Genomic DNA, 17,999 nt, shown 5'->3' on the forward strand with positions numbered 1-17,999 from the left:
GGATTTAAACTAATTATACGGATCATAATTCTGATCTTGATATAAATTGATTTAGGATCGAAAATGTTAAAAATTATTAGATTTTTTATAAATCCCAATTGATCAAACCTTGATATTGAATAGATGTCTATGTATTATTAGAAAGTTGGTGTAATGTGTAATAATTATAATAAATAAACTGAAACATCAAAGCCTTAAATTTCAAATCAACCATAGATTGTAACTTTTGAGTAGTATAATTATAAAGTAGAAGATCTAAGTAATGATACCAATTATTATTATGTTGCAAATAAATGTTTTGATAATAAAGTTAAAATTAGAATGAAGGTTGAATTAATTTTCCTCTCCCTTTTGACTCTTTTTTCCATCTATATCTCATCCCTAGTGCCATTTTTGACCAATCACGTCATCATGCTTGACATTTTAAAAAGTCTAAAGTCCCAACTATTGACAAATACCTCTCCTTTTTCTTTTCTTTTTTTTTTTTCTCCCAAAGGTGATAGGGGCTACTAAATCTAAATATAGAAATTTGTGCTATTAAAATTGATCAATTGTAAACATTTTCTAGTACTTCTAGATATCTAGACTCATATATTGTTTTTTTTTTAGAGTAATTGATTAGACAAGCGTACTGATTGGTTACAAATAATGAATTTGATCGGTTTATAAATCTCAATTTTTTCTTTTTTACGAAATACTTTTTCATAATGAAATTGTAAGTCCCATATGAAATAGGGTGGGTGGATAATACTTTACGCAATGCGGCACTGGTTGAATCACAAGCTACATCATTTAGCATCAATTGTGAGAACAAGGATATGTGCCCGTTCCAAGCCCCCTGTATGCGAGGCTGGTGCTGTGATCAAACGTCTCATATTGATTGCAGACGAAGAATTTGAGCTGCTTATAAGCCCTAAGACCTCCCAGCAAGGCGCCTAATTATTAAAACAAATTCGTGAAATTCATATAAAATTAAAGTAGACAATATCTTATACAATGAAACACCACAAATCATATTTACAGTGTATGATATATATGATTCAATTGGTGCTCGTTGACTCGAGGCATTAGTCAATTCCATCAAAACCTCATGTTTTTATCTTTAAAAAAGTGCCCGAATAGGGAGAACAGATATTTGAGTTTATAAGCCATGCAAACTCCTCATCAGCAATCGACTAGAAACCTAACTTCATTATATAGAGCAAGTGTAGAATATGAAATGTGACAATTCATATAAATGTAGAACTTACATTATATTAACATGACATGATTCAAATTATTCAATATTTTGGGCAAAAGACAATTTTCGTCCCACAGCTATAGGCCATTTTCATTTTAATCCCGTAAATTTCTAGGGTTTCAATTTGGTCCCGTAAAACTGAAAAATTCGCAATTTTAGTCCAAATTTGGACGGAAAATTTTGTGGCTCGCCGGAAAAAGTCACATGCGATGCATGTGACTTTTAAAATTGGGGGCTCGATTCTGATTGGCTGGAGAAGTTGATGTGGCGCATATGTGGCGCACACTTGGAAATTAAAAAAAAAAACTGATGGGAAATCAAAGTTGTGAAATCCCCGCCATTCGCCGCCACCTTCTCTCTTCAATTCCGCCGCCGTTACTTGGAATTTCTAGCCACCACATATACCATTCAATTACCCATAGTAAGGAGAACAAAACCCCTCAACCAATTTTGCGATCCGACCACGACAGCGACTGGGCTTTGAAATTGACCGCCGCGGATTATTCTCGTCGATTCGCCGGCGACAGGACGACCCACGATTGCAGATTGGTACCATTGGATTCGTCTCCTCACTGCGGTTCTAATGGGACCAGTCTCATCCATTTTTATCAACTAGGTGCAAAGATCCATCGTTTTGAAGATCTTAGTCGTCGTCCGCCGCGACTGCACCTTCCGCCGGCGTTTTCTCCTTCGTCTGAACGAACCACCGGCTTGAAAGACCATCGTTGAACGCCTCTTGTTCTGGCGAATCTTTTGAGACCAGTCCCATCAATTTTGATCACCTCTGTGCAAAGATCCGACAAAAGCCGTCCTCCGCCTTTGCCATTCTTTTGAGATGTGTCAATTTTTTTTTTTTTAATTTCCACGTATGCGCCACATATGTGCCACATCAACTTCTCAAGCCAATCATGATCGAATCCCCAATTTTAAAAGTCACATGCATCGCATGTGACTTTTTCCGGCGATCCACAAATTTTTCCGGCCAAATTTGGACTGAAATTGCGAATTTTTCAGTTTTACGGGACCAAATTGAAACCCTAGAAACTTACGAGACTAAAACGAAAATGGCCTATAGTTGTGGGACGAAAATTGCCTTTTGCCCCAATATTTTTACACACACTCAAGAAACCAACAACACACATATATATTCTTGAAGTGGAAACATAGTGAATCTAAATAGAGAAACTACCTAAATTCCAAAAATTCAACCAATTCCAAAGTGATTCACTAAACCATGGATGATTATCAAGTGAATTATAGGTATAAATCAAATCATAGAAACCCCCAAAAGATCCTAACTATTTATTAAATTTGGGTTGTAAATCATTATATCTTTTTACTGCATTCTTTAACCCTATCTGGGAATTGCTTCAATTAGGTTTGGATTCCAATTTGTATATATCATCAAGAACACTTTGAATTCCCCAAAAATATATATATATATAAAGCAGTGAGGACTCTTAATCGTACACGATTTTGATCACTAGTGGAAAGCAAAAACAATATTCTCAACAATCACTTACTGCAAAAATTCCCATCAAATCCAAAGATGATGATGATGGGTAGGGGGAAAGAATAATTAACTTTGCATGAATTGGGGATAAGATGTTCTTGGATAAGTATTTCCATGTAAAAAGAATGGTTGGCAAGTGATTAAAGAAGACAAAAATTTGGATGGCCTAAATTGCAGGGCCAAACATACTTTTTGAATTAGGGTTACAACTTCACATGCAAGGTGGAAATGCCCCTCTTTATGCTAATTCTTTTCTTCCTTTGCCTATCAATTTTATTATTTTTTTTTTAATTTCCTGCCTTTAATTAGTATATATGTCCCTATTTATTGAGACAAAAATAAAATAAAAATATTTCTACGGAAAAGAAATTAATGATGAGGGAATCCTCAATAATATAATAATATATATAGTTTAATCCCAAAATATTATATATAAATTAAAGTATATATATAACTTTATTCCCATTTTTATATAATTTAAATCGCGTAAGATTCACAAAAATTATATTTATAAAGTTTAATAATTAGGAAAGAAAAAAAAAATAACCAAATTAAACATCTTCCAATCTTGAGATCCCATCATAACAATAAAATTATTTTAATTAAATATCATCTAAGTTTATAGTGTGTATAATTTATGAATTTATATAGTTTGAATGAATTTTGTTAAAGATATATATGTAGAAGAAATAGTGTGTTGATGAGAGGCATGGGCTCTCTCTTGCCCTTTTCAGGGGTACAAAACTTTAGTAGCACTTTGTTGATGAGTTTTCACATGCACCTTACCCTCTCCAATATTTCACATGCTTCTCAATCTGTGTATGTGACTCACTACTGCCTTTTCTTTTCTCTTTTCTCCTTCTCACCACAAAACCCTCATCATCATCATCATGCATGCATCCACAAATTTCTAATTTATACGAGGCTGTGATTGGTGTAAATTTAAAAAAAATATTGATTATTTAATAAATATATTTATAATTGATTTGATTTGGACAAATATGATTTGTGTAATTTGCATCCGTCCTCTCTCCACTCCATCACCTCTTTAATTGCCATTTCTTCATTCTCAAATTTGACTCGTATTCTGTTTTTGGTTCATTGGAGAAGTCAGAAAATGGTACCAAAATTGATGATCTCTAGCTAAGTTGGACTCATATATACATATGATGTATATATATTAATTGATCTCTTCTTATCACTAAAAAAAGACTAAATTTTTAAATTTCGATCACAATTAATAGTAAGTAGGTTGGTCGAATTGACCAAGAAGCGGCAGGTGAGTAATATATATGTACGTACATTGGACCAATCGATATATTAAAAAGAAATAACATGAATTATAAATGTTGTAATATTGATGAATCATAAATTAATTAGAAAAAAACTATATTGAGATATATGTAATGAGTTGAACCCAATCTTGTAGGAGAAGCAGTGATGGGGAAATGGGATGATGATGATGATGAAAAGTTGGAGTTTGGAATTCGAATAGTTTGATACGTGTATGCATTTCTTTACTCTATTTTTTTTTTCACAAACTAATTAGGAGAATATGAATATATATATATATATATAAATGTATATATATATACACACACGTTATGTGAATAGGGAATCTTAATTGATTTTTGAATTTTTTGGTTCAGTCAACTTCACGAATGAAGTCAAATCCACCATCACAAATTTATTGTACTGCCCTCCTATACAATGTACGTGACTCGTGATTTTTTTTTTCTTTTCTTTCGTTTCTTTGTTTTTTGTTACAAATTTCGCAAAGCAAGAGTGGAGTTGCGTCTAGCCCATGTCGATCAAGGTTTTTATAACTGATTTGTTGTCGCCACTAACAAAAGTTTAACCACGTGGGAATCATCTATAGGACGGGACGAATTCTTAATTAGCTTCAGCAAATGTCTTGAGACTAATATGAACCTATATATATTATGGGTGTAATAACATTGAACCTTAAGCATTAAAACGTGAGGATTGATGGTGAAGGTAGCAAAGTGTTGATAGTGCAGAATATTGGTTGAGAAGGGGTGTAAAATTCGGAGGGGCAAAAGATAATGCGAATGCGATTGGGGAGAGGCAGATAGCACTAAACTTCTGTCGCTGTAACCGACTCCGAATGTGAGTACAAGAAAATACAAGTGAAAAAGTAGGCTTTCGGACAAGTAGTAGATACATACAACAAACACAAAACCAAAAACAAAAATAAAAACCAAAAAATTGTGTATTGATGTTGAAGGAACTGAGATAGGGAACAAGTGGGGGTATGAGTACGACACTTTAATCAAAAGCGTTGCTCTATAATTGATTCCGATACATATAATAATAATAATAATAATAATAATAATACATAGGTTGCTCTCAAGTTTGAGGAGGAATATGATTCCTCCAATGAATTTTAAAAAAGAAAAATTATTTATATATGTGTGGAAATTTCGGATATAAAATTGGGGGTGTTAAAGTATTAAATGAAAAGAAATAGAGTAGGAAGATTATTGAACAGCTAAAAAGATCAAATTATATTCTTGAATCCTCCATTTTGGAGGGGAAGGGGTTTGGGTTCATTTTTATTTGTTTATGATGATAAGATGAGACTGAGACATGTAATATTCTTTTCTAGTAGTGATGATGAGTTGAGGAGAATGGGGTGTGATCTGATTATGGATAATGGTTGTGGAGGTTGCTACAGGCACTAAATGTCCACGTCTGTTCCTATTCCACTGTAAGTCTGTAAGCTAGTCCCTGGGATTAAAGTGACATGAAATGTAATTCTCAAGCCAACCATTTTATACCTTTTTATGCTCTAAATGTCATATAGCCCATATAGCCTGCTCCTTTCATTCATACAGAGAGCCCTTCAAATGGTTTGGTTTTAAACCCATTTATTTAGGGCTATAACACATTTTTTTTATTATTTGACATACAACAACACGATCTCAAGTCATTGTCATTTGATTTGATTCTCACCATCAATATATAGGTAAAGATTGCAGGCTCTCCACCACGGTTTAGATAGAACAATTATAGAAGAGAATAAACAAATTTACTAATACATTCAAAAGAACACTGATGGAAGACCTTTGGTAACTGACGGCACCACGGGGTCATCTTTTGACAAGCCTAAAGAAACTGAGTCAAGTGAGAGGAGCACATGGCCACAATATGTAGGACACTCTTAATAAGTCATCAACTCAGGCCTCGACCATGGGTTCAGGACCAGACAAGTTGGCCCGAGATCCATTGGACTGCCGAACAGAATTGAATAGGATATCCTTAATGACCTAGAAAAGTGGATGAGCATCACAGTCATCAGTCCAACGTAGAGTTTTTTTCTGAAGGAACTATAAAATGCTAGAATGTATGATATTTAGGAGGCAGGAGAGTCCAAATGCAAGAGAGAGGGCAGTTGCAGTTACCTGTGACATCAAACCATGAACCTGCTCAACAGTTATCTTTGCACTATCACGCGTAATCTTGGTGAGTTGCGATTCTTCCTGGACGACAGCAAATAGACATCCAGACGAAGCTGGTCAAGAAGAGAGTCCAGATAGGGAGGGGGGTGGGGGGTTTGGTGGTCATCAAGAAAAGCAGCAGTTTGGTGGCAGTAACTGTCTTAAATGATTAAGTAAATGCATACATGTCATCATATGCAACATTGATAGCTGGGAAAGATGACACAGTAAGATCGCAGTTTGATATAAAAGGGCAGGAGTTGTGGTTAGGGCTAGAAAACTCTCTCTAAGGAGGAAAAGATTCAAAATTGTGCAGGCAAAAGACTGGTCATAATTCCATTAAGATCACATCCTCCGCATTCTGTAGACGGGCATAAACTTCACCCTTGGTACTCCACTTGACACGTGTTCTTACATTGTAAAGCAATTTAAACCTAGTTGTTAATATACTCTTCCATGTAATAAAAGGTCATAAATGAAACTAATACTGCTATAGAACAGTTCCAAGTTCTGGCAGGAATATATAATAAGCACCTTCACTTGTTCACTGAAAGTTTACACGTGAAATTTTTGAACGGAGAAACAGCCTGAAATATAATCCATATGAAGATCATCTTAGCTATTGCAAAATTATGTCTTGAACAGGCAGGCAAAGCTTTGATAAAATAATAAATTTTCCTTCAATCAAGCAAAAGAGAAGAATCACAGTATTTAAATATCAACAAAATTATCATCACAAGAAAAAAGTAAAACATATACTAGCTCCAACTCAGACTCGGTATTATCTAAGAAAAGCAAATGGTACAACAAGAGTAACACACTGACCTCTTTCTTCCTCAGAGGACCTCCTATCAAGGACCCAAAGCGTGAATGTGCCAATTGATTTTCAGCTTGCTCTATTTTCTCAGCTGCATAATTATAAGGAAAAATTAGTATAATATACTGACATGGCATCCGCTACCCAATGGTTCAATATGCTGGAAAGAACTAAAGGTATGGGCTTCTGATGGAGCAAAGAAGTAACAAAAAAGGCCACTTGCATGCAAAAGTAAATTACCTAAATCTGAGATTTGACCAGCAACATAATCTCCATTACCAAGCAAAGGAGAAGAAGAAAGGGTGTTGACCCAATACTTGTTCCAGAGTAAATCCAAGAGGTGACAATCAAGAGATGACTTGAAATATGTGATATCCAATGCATAGTACTGTACACAAGAAGAATTAATTGATTCAGGAAATTCTGCAGAAAGAGCCTCTGAGATGTATTTAAAAGGCAGGGGGGGAGAGGGGGCAATAATCTTCTTCTTTCTCCACACAACCAAGAAAACAATTATGACAAGAACTCCAATTATAGAGAGGACAAATGCGCACCTGTTTACAATGCACGCCAAAGTCTTCAATTTTGTTCAAGGGTATTGTCTGGTACTCAGAGACAGGCTCATCTGGAGGCTTGTAGCCTTCAGGATATGTTCTGAAAGCACCAATCTCTACTTTTCCAGCAGAGACAGTCCTTGTTGGATCAATAACAACTGCTAGAAAGGGCTCTTGATATTGCTGGTTAAGCATTTGTGTGGAAACATCTATACCAGAAAGCCAACATCCGTAACCAGGATGGGAATGATACCACCCAACTACATTCTCCAACCTACCCGCCTTAGTCCAAAATAAATTTGGGGTAAGAAATAACACAAAAACTATAACAACAAATTCTGAGTGAAAAAAAAGGCCACCTAGAGGATGCAAACAAAGGGATTTCATTTCTAAATATTAGATGGTTTAAGAATTTGAAATCATCAAAATACTTTTAATTATGCAAAATAGATTAGCTTTTCACTTTCAGGAAAATGTTGTTGTACTTCCAGTAATTAGATACCTGCACTTTCAGATAGCTTACACCAACACAGCAAAATTCATATGCAGCTTCTACAGAAAAACTCATACCACATCAACTATATACCTCTGAAACTTTTCAAAATTCCCATCAACTTCCCCTTTCTACTCAGAATAAGAAGTCGTGATGATCACAAAAAGTATATAATAATAACAGACAAACAAATTGGACAACTGCCATATCAATGTTCAGGGCCGTATTTTCAGCCATGTCCAAATTGAGTATGAACTTGTAAATTGTTCGCACAGAACCAGAAAGAAAAACTCCCCTGTTTTATCAAAATGTAATCACACAAACAAGTTTCAGAAGTGTTCCCAATATCAATGGACCCACAACAGGATTTGGCAAATCCCACCCAGAGGCTTCATTGATCACTGGCAACCAAGTCACAAAAGCCACTTACGTTCCCAATTTGCAAAAATACAGCCAACCTTCACACATGCAATTGAACTGTCCAGCAAGCATCACTCTAAACTATGTCCATAAAATACATAAATATCACCCAGAAAAACAATGCTACTTCATCACCAATCCAATACAAAATAAGTAAAGGTTCAATAAGCGTAAAAGAAAAGTACCTGCTTATTAGTCTGCGAATAATCCACCATATACTCATACGCATCGGCCTGAGCATTAACCCTAGTTTCAGTGCCTTCAACAGGGAGGGCAAAAGCGTCCATTACAATAATCGCATCCCGATCAGTCTTCCCCTGCATGAGGCCCATGACCTCAATTGTGCCGCCGGAGCGAGCATGGACCACCATCTTCAATAGCGCGAGTGCTGAGATCTTGACGCGCTTGAAGTAGTGGGGGTCATTGGCCCACGGCTTCTCCTGCTGGAACTTGGCCTGCGCCGCCTCGTCATAGAAGAAAATGGAGTCCGACGCGGCGGAGGATGAGTCGGTTGCCACTATGTTGTTCTCCAGCTCCCATGTCTGCCGCGCAATCGCCGCCGAGGAGGAAGGATCCATAGTTTTGAGGACAAGATAATCAGTGGAGAGCTAAACCGGGCGTCTCAAGTTATTTTCTTTTTACCGATAACCAAGAGTCCTCTCTGAGTTTTTTGAGTTCGGGCACAGGTGAGGTATACCGTATACGTGGATTTTTGTCATTCTTGATAAAGAATTTTTTACCAAAACAAAAAGTTGATACAGTGAAGTTATCTCACTCCTGCAATTATTCTCATTCATTTGCAGAGAATGTTAATGCTGCATCTGGATACGGGTAGTTGATTATGCGAAGGAAATTTGAAACCAAAACTTTTGTCGATTCTTTATGAACTCATACTTGTACATAGTAGTATTACGAAGTTCCTCCCCCAGTCGTTAATGCAATGTCTTTTTTTGGCAGGGCCACGCCCATTAGTACCAGGAAACATATCATCATATCAGAAATAGCAATACAAAGGATAGATACAGTACAACTTAGGAACTTTTAGAATGGGTATAAACTGTAATCGAGGGAATGGTTCGGACAGTGTCCAATTAAACAAAGCTCCTCCATCTAAGGTTCAGAAGAAAAGTGACTAACCATGAGAGCCATTCTTTTGCAAAAACCATATGACTCCACAAATAACTCATAAATTTGGGCCTAAAGTACAACAATCCTAAACTGGCACAGTGGAAGTTTTTCCTACAGTAGTGTACAACATATATATGCACCCACCATGAGGTATCTCTTCATTCACCTCTTCCTCTGCCTCGTCTTGTATTTACCCGATTTTCCTCCCTGTTGTTTCCCAGCAGTGGAATCGACCTTTTCATTTAGAGATGGCTGGGCCATATCTTGCGATAATTCTTCATGTTGCATGGCCAAACTATTCTGAGAACCACTTGCAATGCTATCGGTTTCAGTAACAATAGGGACTTCCATGTAAGCTTCGCTCAGAAGCTCACACTTACCTTCCACGTTCACAATACTCACAGGCTTCTTCTCATTTACAGTATCTGCATTATGGTTTTCCTCATCATATTGCTTGTAGTTTTGCTCTGACCCTAATCCTGAGGTGTCCACTCCTGCCGACAAGCTGAACAAAAGAAGCAGATTTATTTGGAAAGATATAGCAGAGCAGAATTATGCCAAGTGAATTCATATAGGATCAGGAGGAATAGAAAGTGAGGAAGAAATTATTGTTTCTGATTTCACCTAGCTTGAGATGATGAGGGACCATTTATGCTCTGCTTTCCACCAAATTCAGCCACCTCAGTTGTCGGAGCTCCATTAGTCTTACTTAAATGTGGATCTGTAGAAGAAAGGTCGAGATGAAGGGGCCAAATTTACAGTCGAAACTTTTGTCTCATACATATATAATTGCTGGCATACAAATTGATTAATGATGGTAAACAAAATAAATAAGGGTCTGGGAGAAAGTTTGCAAATGAATAGGGAAATAGTAAACAACACCATAGATACAGGAGGCTGCACCACTATGAAGCAGTTATTTAGCGCTCAAGAGTATTGTACTTTCTTAAAATTGTATGAATCTTTGATATATGGCAGTGGACAAAGTACAGGGATTAGGAAGAAATGAATCGAACACAGTTGAATGGTGAACTAACAATCCTGTGACAAAACCCCACCCATCAAGGAATGCTATAGTTAAATGGTGAACTAACAATGTCATCTCAATGTCAAGTGTCAACCACCACTTAATTATTTTTTTCCTTTTTAAATTCAGAAGACTTCTCTCTTTCACCTTATTCATTTCTCCATCATAATTTACTGAGCTTTCCAGCCTCTTAGGTTCACATTCCTGCTTTAACTTAGCCCCTGTCTCCCAAATGTTACTCTCCTTGTCAGTCCCCTAATCCCATCTCTGAATATCTGGCAGCAACAAAAAGCTGCCTGTGGCAATAGTACAATTTTAGTTTAGGTTTACAACGCGCTAATATAAACCTAGTGTTGGAGCAATCAATACATAATTGGTAAAATACAAATGAGCACAAGAATCAGCAGCAAAGAGGACAAGGGCCATATAGAATTTATTCTAGCCACTCTCACAAGCCAAACGATAATAATAGATGGGTCCTGAAAAACCTAAAAAAGGATACCATGCTGGATGAATGAAAAATAGTACAGTAGCAACATAGAGGAATGATCTACAGAGATGATCGCAGTCTAGTAGAGTGATACAGAAATATAAACCTAATGGTATATGAATTAGCTTAAACTATTGCATTTACTAAAACAAAAATCTGTCAGCTTATTGAAAAACCACGACATTCATCACCATCATTTGTTTTGTTTTGCCTAATGAAAGTTACATAATGATATTGTGTAAGGATCAGTTCACACTTCCCCTCCGGTCCTCACTCCAAGAAACATGTAGAATACCAAATACGCATTCCAATGTCCCATGAGCCCATATTCTTTTCATTTTCTCAATAACATATTCCCCTAATTAACTCTTCAAGAATTAAAACAGTATCCTATAACAATATGAACCAATGAGATAGATGGGACAAATGAAAGTACCAGTATGGTGCTCCTCGGCATGATTGGCACTGGAAGAATGAGGGGACCTGGATGATGCCTGAACAGCTTCTGCATCCTTTAAAAATGGTGAAATAAGTGGATAAGTCTAAGACGTTACAAAGTGCAACGGGAAAATTTTCATGCACCGTGCAGATGTTATTTTTGTTCAGCTTCTATAGTCCCGCATACTTAGCAGATGGATCAACAGCTACCGAAAAAACGATTTTCCTAATCAAATACCTCATTATTTCCAGAAACAGAAGTAGCTGGCTTGGATGAGAGCGCTTCACTTGCCTTATCAGCTTGTCTTGACTCCAAAGCTGAAAGGAACACAAAACCAACTGAATGTTCTTTATATAGACACATACAATCCTATTCCACCAGCTAAAAGAAGAAATCTTATCAACAAAGATTTTTTATATTTCCTGGAAGTTGCATGAAACTAGCTGAACATACAGATTCTACAGAAGAGGAAAACCGACCTGCAAGGGCAGGATCAGAGCTCACTCCTGCATCCACCAATAACTCTGGCTCAGTCATTCTCTCCCCCAAAGCAAACAACAGATTACCAGCTCCTACAGAGTTCTCCCTACTTGGAGTAACTGCAAACAATGATGGATCAATTTTAGTGGATGGAGTGCGTAGCAAATCTTCTGTTGCCTTTGACCGCACTCTCCGTAATTCTTCCTGAATATTCCATGATCCAGAGGCAAGAGAATTCCGTTTCTGCACATCCCAGTTACACAGAAATCAAATAATGATGAATAAGACTTGATATGAAAAAATTATGCAAACAAAGTAACAGGAAGGTTCTCACTGTAGATAATATACCAATTTCTATTTTGTTGCATTAATAATTTTATCCAAACAGAGGTTCCATCATTTCTATAGTACAATACACTAGATATATCATCCACAATAATAAGAACAACAAGAGAATACAGTAACAGAGACATTTGTGTATAAACAAGAAGAAAACAATTACAAGATCCTCTATAGGCAAATCATGTGCTGTGAGAAATTGTCAATCCCTACCCTACATTAGACTATATTAACATTCAATTGCATTGTTCTGCAAGAGGTTGTACATGCTTTCAAGTTTTAAGACAAAATTAGTCATCATCTCTAGATCAACAAATTTTGTTAAAGCATAAGCACAAGAAGTATAAATGCAGAAAAGACACTGACAACGTACAACAGTGATTTGCAAAATCACCCTAAATAGTAGGCATGTAAAGTAGAAAAAGGGAAACAGCAAGGCTAACTTGGTAATAACTCAGAAGAGGATCCACTTTGCTGATGCAAGAATGGGTGATCAAGAAACAATTAGAAATGAACCTTTGATGAAGACAAAAGATCTTGGCCAACTGAATACAATGTTTCTTCCTTGAAAAGTTTCATTGTCGTTGTCAAGGGGGTTAACTCAAAATTTCTCGTCGGTGATGCCCAAGGTGGCCTCTCCTTCATATAGGATCTTGCCAAATCCACAGGAGAACCTCCTCCACTTTCTATCTGTCCCACATAAAATCAATAACATGAGATCACCTTATTCTCAGATGAAGATTTCTTTGTGAACCTTGATAACATTCCAGAGTCATTAGGAAGCATCAAACATAAATCCTCAATGTAATAACCAAGGAGAAAATCCGTATGGGTATACAACAATGTAATAAAGCTAAAGGGAAAAGAAACCATTGAAGCATAACTGGTGAAAACAAACTAGCTCTCTGATTATAAAATAAATAAATAATTAAATAAGTAGATAATAATAATAAATAGAAGAAGAATCACTGACGTAATCAACTCCAGTTGAATTAAGGTTACTGGTCCCAGGAGCCAACTCTGTCACTGAACTTGACCCCACTTTCTTCTCTTTAAACCATTTTTTAGCTTCCTGAACAGCTTGGTTGTATATATCTACGTGTTCTGTTCATGAAGATGACAACTGTATCAATAACCGGAAAAATTCCACATGGAACGGTTGCCAGATTTCTTGGAAAGCAATACCATGGTCAAGTGTCTTCCCAAGAGAGCCAGCAAGTAAAATTCTCTCCCCTGCTTCTGTTGAACCGTCCATAACTCGTGAGTTAAGAACTTGTGTCAACTTATCACATTCTTCCCTGAACAAAATTGAATAAAATGATAAATTCTGGATTAGATTGAACATGAATATTGGAGAAATCAACTTTTTTCCCAGAGCACAAGTAACCAAATGATCCATATTGTTCATAGGTGCAAATCAACCACATGACTAATGGATATCAATAATAAGGCCAATGTGTTGCATTGAAGATTCTTGCATCCATTTGCTAAGTTCAAGCAGTATCACCATCCTTCACTAGATCAAAACAGATAAGACAGCTGCAACCATCAAATACATATCTACATAAAGAATTTACAGCGGTTCGGAGCAAAAATTGATGTTTGGAAGAATAATCTACATTACTGGGAAATTGAATCAGTTTCGAGGCTGGTATTAATGATCATGACAAGCTCGAGTGCTACTAAATATTTTACACGTTTTGAATTTTATTGACAGATGAAGTCATATTAAAGTCATACTATAAAATATTAACAGAGACCAGAACACAAAAGCACCATAAGTTCAAAATAGCAACCATCACTCCTCATCAGAAACAAGCTGGCTAAAATGTAGACATAAAAAGAAAATTATAGAAAAGAGGAAACAAATAGTGTACATATAAAAATAACCACCAGTAATTTATCAGGCATGGTGCATATACCTCCAAGTTCTGGGTATTACCTCGAAAAAGTCTCCCGCATAATAAGTTGCTCGATTATCTGTTTGGTTTCAGTTCTCCTCACACTCAATTGAGACGCTTGTCCATGTTGCATCAATTCTGGTGAAGTCACATTTTTCTAACATAACAAAAAGAAGATTCAAACATTTTATTGCTAAGAACAATTTCTAGGCCAAAATGACATTGTAATGCTGAAGAAAAGCATAAATATGAGAAATTTCTAAAAAGATAGCAAATAAGCCAAATAAGATCAATCGTGTTATATTTTGTTTCCTCCAACCAAGTTGCAGCCAGAAAATGTTATTTATGAATGTTCTCCCTGGTTAATCACAGCAGTCATCCTCCACAATTCTAACAAAAGCTAGAATAGATCTCCAATCTTTGTGTTATCAGTAATTTCAGGATACCACATCTATCACATATCACAAATGCTGCAGCTGAAGAGGCAAGGCAAAACCATAACCCGGACAAGCTAGGACAAAACTTTGATCCATAAATGGAACTATTGGCTGCAAGATCATAGAAAATTGAACGTGACTGTATTATTGCACCACATATTCTCCATAAAAAGTGGAATGAAACTATTAATATGTTTTATTATATAGGTTCAGAATTCTACTTGTTGCACTGATAAATTTATCCTCTGTCAAGATTATGTATTTCCCTTTCCAAAAAATGGTCTGTTATTAAGTATCCTCACATGTGGTATAGCACACACCGAAAAAGAATTCCATGGGGTAGGAGATTCACCTAGGCAAATATAAATCATTCTGGTGTAACGATTGTGCATAAAAAGCAATGATTTACCTCGTTGGACGTGTTAACCCCATCATAAGGGCCTCCATAGTGATTATCATTTTGAACATCATCCTCTGCCACACAAGATAATGGAGCAGGGAAAAGAAAAACAAAAGAGGGTTAGTCAAATAGACTGCATATAGGGAGAGAGACACAGGGTTGTGGGAATAAAAGGCAAAATCTTGTAAGTTGCTGCTTACATAATTATTAATCCAAATAAAAGCACAATGAATACTTTTTAAACGCAAGACTTGGCAACATGTTGAATGAACTAATTATTATAACATCTTCTAGGAGGTATTCAAAGTCATTAAATTAGAAAATGCATTTACATGACTTGATACCTAATGAAAGAACCGTCACTAACTTTACCCTACCAACTTCAGTTACTAAGGAACGCTATCTCAAGAGTCACATCATAATACAACTAGTATTGGTGGCAAAATCATTCTCAACATGCCAAAAAGAATAAGGCAGTACCAAAAATTACTCCAGATGGTAATTTGACAGGCATAAATTACTATCGTGATACCTAACAGTATGATACACAGCCACCCATCTGTCAAAGTGAGCATACCCAGATGATTTCCCATGCATCACTTCAGGTCCTTTTTCCTGTTTAGTGTTTTAGTAATTTTGAGTTTACAATTTCATCTCCTAAAATTCAATTTCATAATCGATACATTACAACTACATCAGCAATACCCTAGTCCTAAGCAACTCCTAAACCATAAAATTCCTAGATAGTAAGGCTGCTACTAATAAGAGGAGATGCAGCATTATCAACCCCTTATTAGAAGGTTGCATTGATAAGCCCATAGTCATCCATAAACTGAAATATGATTATCCCAAAAGGCATACTCAACCTAACAATACCTTTGACATTTCTCTTAGATAAGTTTTCTTTTCCACAAGCATTATTTGATCACAGTCTTGCCAACAACTATCCCCCACCCTCACCCTGCCAAAAAGCAATCGGAAAACAAACAAAGGAATGCACAGAGAAGAAAGGACAAATAGGAAGAAGAAAATGCACAGAGAAGAAAGGACAAATAGGAAGAAGAAAATAAAAGAAAAGCCTAGACCTTCCTCTTCCCATAGTTCCTAACATTCCAATCCCACCTCTTTCTCACCAAGTTTCCATGACTTAATTAGGTGTTGAAGATGTCCTCCTTTTTAACACCACCAAAATGCACAACTACTTCTAAGCAGTAAAGCAATCACAAATTAGGACAAGCAATATATCACCGTACATTTTAAGTTACTATGTACATTAAACGGATTTGGCTTCTACATTTTAACGTAGTGTATCTTTATCTTTCAAACTGACTCGCCCTGCATCTCGCTCCCTTCTTTAGTTTGACTTACGTTACACGAGCACATCAACTTCGGACCAAACAGACTTCCTTCTGAGAATACATGCGAAGTAAGTTAAAGCAGCATTCCAATAGGCACACGCAGAAAACTCAGAGACACGCGCAATAACTCAACGAAGCGAACTCGTAGTTACAAGAGACCGAAAATAACGCAAAAAAAAAAACGTAAGACAAAATTAAAGAAGCTGAATGCACACCTGAAGCGGAGTTCTCGTCTTCAGAAGAGGACTCCGACTCGGAGAAGATGGAGGAGAGGATTCTCCCCGCCCCCGAAGCAAGCGCGCGAGCAGATGGAACAATGACGCCGCTAAACCAATTAGGGCTTTTTGGCGGAGGAGGCCGAGACGGTTCCGGCAGAGGACGGTCGTAGGGGGTGGCGGCCAGCCGCTGCTTCCGGCGATTCGCAACAATTTTACCGCCGGCGCCAGATCGAAAAGTCGCCATTTGGGGGAAATTTGGGAAATTCGAAACGGGAATGGTCGGAATTCGTTTATTTCATGTCCCTTAATGTCCTTTTGTTAACTTCACTCCAATATTTTCCGTTTTCCCATCCCCCTATCTTCTTTTTCTTTTACCTTTTACTTTTTCCCCCCTTTGAATTTCTTCATTTACCACCTCCTTTTTACAGTTTTGGTAATTCACCAAATCAAAATACTTGTTGCGGTTGATATCCTATTTTTTACCATCCCATTGCCTCCAATTATTTCAAAAATTTCCGAATTTCCTCCTATTTACAAGTTTCAATTTTTAAAATTATACAATATACTATGTAAATGTAGATATTTTTTGAAAATTAAAAAAAAAAAATCATTACCATACCTACTTCCTGTTCCTGTTGATACAAATCTTGTCCATCGAAAATCAAACCATAACTACTTCAAACTCATTAAGTATATAAACCAATATGACAACCCACTATATTTCATAGATCATCCCAAATAAAATATAATTTATATTATCAATCAGAATTCAATATCGATATTTCTTAGCAACGGTCATCAACAAGTTTGGTTCGACTTAAGTATTGTCAGTTATGGTTTTTGATCCACATTGATTAATTTTCAAAATTAAGTGAGATTGTTAATTGCATGACCGAATATGATATGACATCACGGTTCGGTCTCATGAAAAAATATACAAGTTGTACGAAATGAACCATCATTACAATAATTGTTGAAAAAGGAATTTGAACTCTTCAACGTATAAGTAAGTAAAACCCTGTAAAATACAAATACACATCTTGTAAATCATGAATACTTTAATATACATAATATGTAAGTGTAAGTGAACATTATATTACCTAAATACATAGATCTGCATGCATCTAAAAGCATGCCCCATTTATTAACTTGTCAAAATATAGAAATGGGCAGAGGTCATTAGGAAATTATCAATGAAATGATACAAGTTCCCTCAAAATAGATATTTATTATATATAGGGTTAGGTTAAAGCTCTACGCCCTCTCATTGTACGGTCCGACCCG

At 36.4% G+C, this 17,999-nt stretch overlaps 2 protein-coding genes across 4 annotated transcripts; both read right to left on the reverse strand.

Moving 5' to 3' along the window:
- Positions 1–5,698: 5,698 nt before the first annotated feature.
- LOC105164938 (COP9 signalosome complex subunit 5b) lies at positions 5,699–9,292 on the reverse strand. Of its 2 annotated transcripts, XM_011083780.3 has the most exons (6): positions 8,684–9,280; positions 7,586–7,867; positions 7,272–7,419; positions 7,040–7,122; positions 6,179–6,256; positions 5,699–6,043 (listed from the first exon to the last, which is right to left on the reverse strand). In XM_011083780.3, the coding sequence occupies exons 1-6, from the start codon at positions 9,074–9,076 to the stop codon at positions 5,954–5,956; spliced, it is 1,074 nt and encodes a 357-aa protein (XP_011082082.1). In that variant the 5' UTR covers positions 9,077–9,280; the 3' UTR covers positions 5,699–5,953. The 2 variants fall into 2 exon arrangements, with proteins under 2 accessions (XP_011082082.1, XP_011082083.1); XM_011083781.3 differs by lacking the exons at positions 5,699–6,043; positions 6,179–6,256 and adding an exon at positions 6,302–6,801 and having other exon boundaries at positions 8,684–9,292.
- A 226-nt stretch (positions 9,293–9,518) lies between these two features.
- LOC105164939 (flocculation protein) lies at positions 9,519–17,056 on the reverse strand. Of its 2 annotated transcripts, none has more exons than XM_011083783.3 (11): positions 16,713–17,056; positions 15,149–15,213; positions 14,344–14,459; positions 13,587–13,699; positions 13,375–13,505; positions 12,918–13,091; positions 12,062–12,305; positions 11,820–11,899; positions 11,580–11,655; positions 10,251–10,347; positions 9,519–10,131 (listed from the first exon to the last, which is right to left on the reverse strand). In XM_011083783.3, exons 1-11 carry the CDS (start codon positions 16,957–16,959, stop codon positions 9,789–9,791), a joined length of 1,686 nt encoding a protein of 561 aa, XP_011082085.2. In that variant the 5' UTR covers positions 16,960–17,056; the 3' UTR covers positions 9,519–9,788. The 2 variants fall into 2 exon arrangements, with proteins under 2 accessions (XP_011082085.2, XP_088737749.1); XM_088881623.1 differs by lacking the exon at positions 16,713–17,056 and adding an exon at positions 16,016–16,267.
- Positions 17,057–17,999: the final 943 nt, after the last annotated feature.

The sequence above is a fragment of the Sesamum indicum genome, linkage group LG6 (genome assembly GCF_026168435.1).
Source record: "Sesamum indicum cultivar Baizhima isolate 11 linkage group LG6, ASM2616843v1, whole genome shotgun sequence".
NCBI lineage: Eukaryota > Viridiplantae > Streptophyta > Magnoliopsida > Lamiales > Pedaliaceae > Sesamum > Sesamum indicum.